Source organism: Salarias fasciatus, chromosome 4 (genome assembly GCF_902148845.1).
Source record: "Salarias fasciatus chromosome 4, fSalaFa1.1, whole genome shotgun sequence".
Classification (NCBI taxonomy): domain Eukaryota; kingdom Metazoa; phylum Chordata; class Actinopteri; order Blenniiformes; family Blenniidae; genus Salarias; species Salarias fasciatus.
The window spans coordinates 3,659,444-3,665,443 of NC_043748.1; the positions used below are offsets into that span (position 1 = coordinate 3,659,444).

Genomic DNA, 6,000 nt, shown 5'->3' on the forward strand with positions numbered 1-6,000 from the left:
TTTATAGCTGTGAAAACTAACAAGCGCTGAAATTTAAAGTGGAAAGAGCCGAAAACTCTTACGATTTCATTTCATTTGCCTGAATTGACTTTGATAAGTTTTCTACATCAGCGTGATGTAGATATTTTAAAACTTTGAAGCTGTTATTCATACAATAAGCACCCTTTTCATATCAATGACGTACCGATCTATAAGGAAAATTATACTAATACAAAAAGTCTTGAAAGTACCCAGATTATAGTGATCTATTTATAATCTATTACTTCCACCACTGATTTCAACTCAACTGGCATACTTAAATGACAAAAAAAAGATAATGAAACAGCAGAGGGCGCTGTAGTAAGTTCTAACATCAACTTAAAACTGATTTCATGTGACCAGTGCTACTTTTAAAACTATTAGTTCTCTGAATGAAATAGAAAAACGCAGATTGTTAAGGAAATGATACATTTTATTTTTCTCAGAAATCACTCACACAGTGAGACAAGAGGGCGAACACAGTTTAGAAAAGAGCCGCTGCTTCTGCTGCTTGTTCCGCTGGAGCCGATGCAGCCTCTCTACTTTTGTATTTGATGAAAATTACCGCGACTGGATTCTCCTGGAGGCCGCCCGCTGCACGTTTTCATGCTTTGGGAGGATTCGGCGAGAGGATCAGGAGCGTTGTGCCGGATGAAAGACGCCTGTTATTTTTTTATTGACCCAGTCGGCCCAATAACAGAGTGCAGGAGATTCTCCTGTGACGAAAACACTGAGCGGTAAAAGCCTTTTGAACAAGAGTTTCTCTACTATTCGTAAAGAACAATGCAAAAAGACACTTTGACAGAAAAATACAAGACAAAAGGAGGAGGCCGTTCACTCTGCAGTGGTTTTGGTAGAAGTGGATGTGTGGCAGTGATCATCAGCCCCCCCACCTCCAGTTCAAGTTCAGGCGGACTCGAACACTGTTCCCTACTGAAGTTCCTGTCAGTCCTAAATCTTTCACAAGTGCCCGCAATAAAAAAAAAAAAAAAAACAGTTGAGAACCGTTTGAAGAGAAATTAAGTGCAATGGCACGATTTATAAAAAGATTCATATGATGAGGGATGACGTGACGCAGAAATGTCCAGGATCCGGTGGGGGAGGGGGGACGGGGGGGTCAGCCGAGGTACCGGATCACCAGGAACATGAAGACGCAGGTGAGCAGCATGCCGCCGATCATGATGAACTTGTCCTGCGTGGCGCGCCTCTCGATGAGCCTCATCACCGTGTTGGACAGGCCCAGCATGTTGGCCACGTCCAGCATCTTCTTGTGGGTCCCCTGCAGGGCGGCGCACGCACGCACACACACACACACACACACACACAGAGCGTTGATTAGCCACTGTTCAATCTGTCTGGAGTTTCAGAGAGCCGACGCCCTCCCTGCAAGGTTCTCACGGTGGGGGTGGGGGGGAGGGGGAGGGAAAGACGACCGCCCTGATAAGAGACGGCCGGAGTCGAACCAGGAAGCCCATCTCCACCCTGGAAACGAGGAGCCGCCGCCCTCGTCCAGCGCAGACAGCGGATTCCACCCCCCAATCAGAGCGCACCTTCAGCGTCGACCTCTGGTCTCGCAGTCCGTTCAGGATGCTGCTGCCGCTGCCCAGCAGGTCGTCCATGCCTCTGTGGGCGCTGTGCAGGCTGGAGTTCAGCTGCAGGGTCTCGTCGATGGGGATGGAGGTGTCTGCGTCCTGATGAGGGGGGCGCAGATGGGGGGGGTTATTCAGCAGCGGCGGTGCAGTGGGAGCATCCGGCGACAGACGGCGGAGTGGCTCACGTTGGTGGTGAAGGTGCGGCTCATCAGCTCCTCCCGCTCCCTCTCCTGGGCCTCCCGGGCGTAGCGGCGGTGCTGGAAGTTCTGCAGGGCGGTGCGGAGGTGCTGCACGTCGTACTTGAGCTGATCCACTCGTCTGAGAGGAGAGAGAGAGCGGAGAGCACCAGACACTTACAGCCGCTGTAAAAATGCTTCACAATCGTGGTAACTTTCATCCGTCATTATTGAACCACACCTCATCACACACTGATAAGTGATTACAGTTTCGTGTTGACCTCATGTTGTGGCTGAGGCGTCTCACATTTAGCCCTCGCCCCTCAGCTTCACCCGCTGAGATCATGGCTGAAAGGGGGGGGGGGGGGGGTTACGCCGCATCCCCTAGGGTCGGTTTATCCGGCTCAGAAATGAATCTTCGCCCGATGCGGCAGGAATGCCGGCGATGACGGCGCTTCTGAGGAGATGTTTTCACAGAGCGGCGTCGCCACAGGGCAGGACGAGGCTGCCTGTCTCACCCCCCACCTCCCCCCTCCCTCCTCTGTCTGGATCGTTATGGGATGCGGTTCTCCATCAAAACTCACAGTTTGGCGTTCTGCCGGCGGTTCGGCGGCTCCTTGCCGGCGAGGATCTCCAGGCGCTCCAAGTGAGTGAAGATCTGGTCGATTCTGGCCTGCAGTTCGTTCTCCAACACTGAGGGGAGGAAGGCGGGAAAAGAAAACAGAGAAACGATTAGGGGTTTATTCCCAAAATCCAAAACTCAAAATGAATTGTTTTCATTTTAGATCTCTGAGAAACATCAAATCCTGACCACCCAAATACAGACCGTAGTCCTTACTGACTGAACTTATTCTGTACACAACCTTAAATGTTTCATACTCACAAGCAGAAAGTGAAAAAAAAAAACAAGTTAGAGGTCAATCCTCTCACTTCACAGTGACAAAATGCTCACTTTGAGTTCAAAGGTCATGAAGAGAGGAGGCACTGTGTTCATGCTGTGCCTGGGTTTCTGTGTGCAGTTTGCATGTTCTCCCTGTACGCGTGCGGATCTTCTCTGGGTACTTCAGCTTCTTCAGTCTAAAAACATGTGTTAAGTGACTTTAAAATGGGAGGTAGGTCCAAATGTGAAAGTGTGAGTCTCAGTCCAATGATTAACCAGCTCCCTCTGCGTTCTGTGTAAAAGTAAAACCTGAGTATCCAAAAACATGCTCACATTCGTCACTGAGAAACCTCATACAGAATGTCCTTAAAATATCTTAAGATGTTTCCCCTTTGCTATAGTTTTTTTAGAACAATAGCTATTAAAAGTCTTTTTTATTTCCCTGCCATGATCACTGAAGATGCATCGCAGAGCTTTCTCTGTTCCTGTGGGCCTGGCCAGCATCTTATCTCACTTTCAGCTGTGTGGCCTTACATCACCTTCCTCTGGGGTCAAAATACGAGTTGATGTCATATTCTCGGAGTGGGTGTAAGAGGCTGGTTTGGCTCCCACCATTATCTGAGAGAAGCCCTCCCAGTTTCTGTCACTGCTCCCACCCTCCCGCTTCCTGCCCTGGCACCATAACAACCCTGCAGGGAGACAGCAGCCCTGCTTCCCCTTCTGTCAATACATCCCAGAGTGAGCCAGGCGAACAGCCACAACAATAAGAAGCAGACATGAGTTTAAAGCGTGTGGTCAGATCCGCGGAGGAGCTCTGGTTGAGATCAGTCCACTCACAGTGCACCGACTCCCGGTCTGTCTTCTCCAGGTTCCCCATCAGATGCTGAACCTCCTGGATGTGTCTGATCCACAGGAGACAAACCGTTACCGAGCAGCAGCAGCAGCAATGAATGAAATTCACGTTCCTCCACCTCCATGAATCAACATAATCTGTAGACTAAATACCCCACAGGTGAAATCCCACATGTTATATCAATCAGATTATAACAGTTTTGCTGTAGTTATAGAACAACTTTACATGCTAACATTAGCTGGGCTCAGACAGTTCCACTCTCTCTCACTCACTTGTTGGTCTGGTGGTAAAGCGTCTCCATGTCTGTCGGTGTAACGGTGCCGCCCCGCGCCGCTGCGCTCTGTAACCGGGCTTTATGGTCCTTTACTGAGCCTACTGTGACACCTTTATCCAGCCAGGTGGCTAGGCTAGCAGGCTAGCTACACGTCATCAACAGCCGGTTGTGTACGGAAATAGGAAAGCGGAAGTGACGCGACGTCATCATCCAGCAGAGAGGGGAGAGGGAAATCAGGAGGGCTCACTCCGCAGCGGTCTTTGATACTGTTGTAGTTCCAAACTCAGATTGAGGAAAGGCGGGAATTTACAGGTAATACTGACCGAACAGTTGTCGATATTCAACTATTTAATTTTAAATAACATTTATTTAAAAAAGAAAAAAGGAGATGGCAATCCCCCCACACCCCACAGTGGTTTGGTCCATTTCAGTAAATACTATTAAAATCAGCGACATTTATGATTTTTTTTGGTCGAGATTTCAAACTCTAGGTTTGTTCTATATGGCAGATTTCTATTTATATAAACAGTTTATTTTCATTTCAAAGGAGTAAAATTCATTTCAAATAAGTTTTACATCCCCACAAACTTTTTCAGACAAGTTAAACCAGATATACATGTTTATTTCTATAAAAGTATATTCGTATGTATGTCTAGTTAGGCATGTGTATATTGAGTACAGATTTATTCATTTTGTGTATAAATACAGTTTTTATTTATTTATATAAATTCATTAACAAGAGGGCTGAAGTCAAAGTTCTAACATGTTTTCTATGTACACTAAGGGCCTATTTTTCTAAAATATTCACAAATGTGTCTAAAATGGTATGTGAGCGTGTCTCCATTGCCCAATAATCCCTTCACCTCACAGGTGTGTCTTATTAAGATGCTGATTAGACAGCAGGGTTATTGCTCAGGTGTGTCTTGGGCTTGCAACAATAAAAGACTCTCTAATTGTGCTGTTTACCACACAGTACAATGCTACACATGGTGCAAGTTTTGAAGGAGTGTGCAGTTGGTATGCTGATGGCAGGAATGTCTATCAGAGCTGTTGCCTGTGAATTGAATGCTCATTTCTCCACCATAAGCTCCATCCAAAGGTGTGTTTAGAAAGTTTAGCAGTAGTATGTCCACCTGGCCTCACCAGCCCAGCACCTCCACATCCAGCATCTCCACCTCCATGGTGGTCTGAGAGCAGCCTGGCTGCATGCATCGCTAAATGTTGACAGTTGAGATCTTCCTGCATAGACTGAAAAACATGATGCCCTTTCAATATTTTTACTGTTGATGCGATTTGTTTTTTTAATTTAATTTCATCAGTTTGATATTAAATTTGCAGTTTGGAGCTAATCTTCAAATGCTGTTTTTTTGTTGTTTTGTCTGTTTTGTTTGATGTTTTTGGTTTGGTTCTTTTTTCTTGTAAAACCAACTATTGTCAGTCTTGTGATTGACTGACAATATGTACTTTAGCACAACATGTTGATCTGTGTAAACATGGTATGTCCAAAAATGCAGAGGTTAAATGTAAAAATGACTGGGTACAATGAGCAGTCAAGGAAATGTGGGTCAGCCTGGTGGTATTTACCTGGAAAAAAACCAGATGACATTATGCCATCTTGTAACTTGGATTTTCTACATGACCTGATGTTGCTGGATTTTCCAGCAACATCAGGTCAGATGAGGCGAACTGGTCATTCCTCGGAGAGTCCGTCATAATGCTGACACACACAATCGCTCACATACTCATACACATTAATCTGATGTCCTGCATCAAGAGAACAGGACAGTGCTTTTACAAAATGTGGACTGGACCTTCCTTTGGGGTGTGCCAGAGCAGGACAAATCTACCTGCTGGTGTTTACCATTTCCCAGCATGCTTTTTTAACCCTTTTTTCAGCTGTTGTTGTTTTTTTTTTGTTTTGTTTTTTAAGAAAACTTGATAAGAAAAATACATGGAATATCGACTTAATCGAAAAAAACAACTTCCATCTACAATCATTAGCATGACAAAGAGGCCTATTTATGGAATAAAACTTTCAAAATATTTCCACGAAAAATGTGTGATAAGCAGTAAAAGAATCATGATTTTCAGTGACTGTTGTTATAAATATGATCCTATGATAATATTAGCAATAAGGAAAGCAGTCACTAAAAAAAAGACTTATTGTCTCTGTGAGAAATGCACAGGAACCACACCTTAAAAATCTC

The 6,000-nt window shown here is 45.4% G+C and overlaps 1 protein-coding gene across 1 annotated transcript; it reads right to left on the bottom strand.

Annotated features, from left to right (window-relative positions):
- Positions 1-434: 434 nt before the first annotated feature.
- On the bottom strand, positions 435-3,963 carry gosr2 (golgi SNAP receptor complex member 2). Its single transcript, XM_030089656.1, has 6 exons — positions 3,792-3,963; positions 3,504-3,568; positions 2,371-2,479; positions 1,796-1,928; positions 1,569-1,709; positions 435-1,297 (listed from the first exon to the last, which is right to left on the bottom strand). Exons 1-6 carry the CDS (start codon positions 3,818-3,820, stop codon positions 1,136-1,138), a joined length of 639 nt encoding a protein of 212 aa, XP_029945516.1. The 5' UTR covers positions 3,821-3,963; the 3' UTR covers positions 435-1,135.
- Between the last annotated feature and the right edge of the window lie 2,037 nt (positions 3,964-6,000).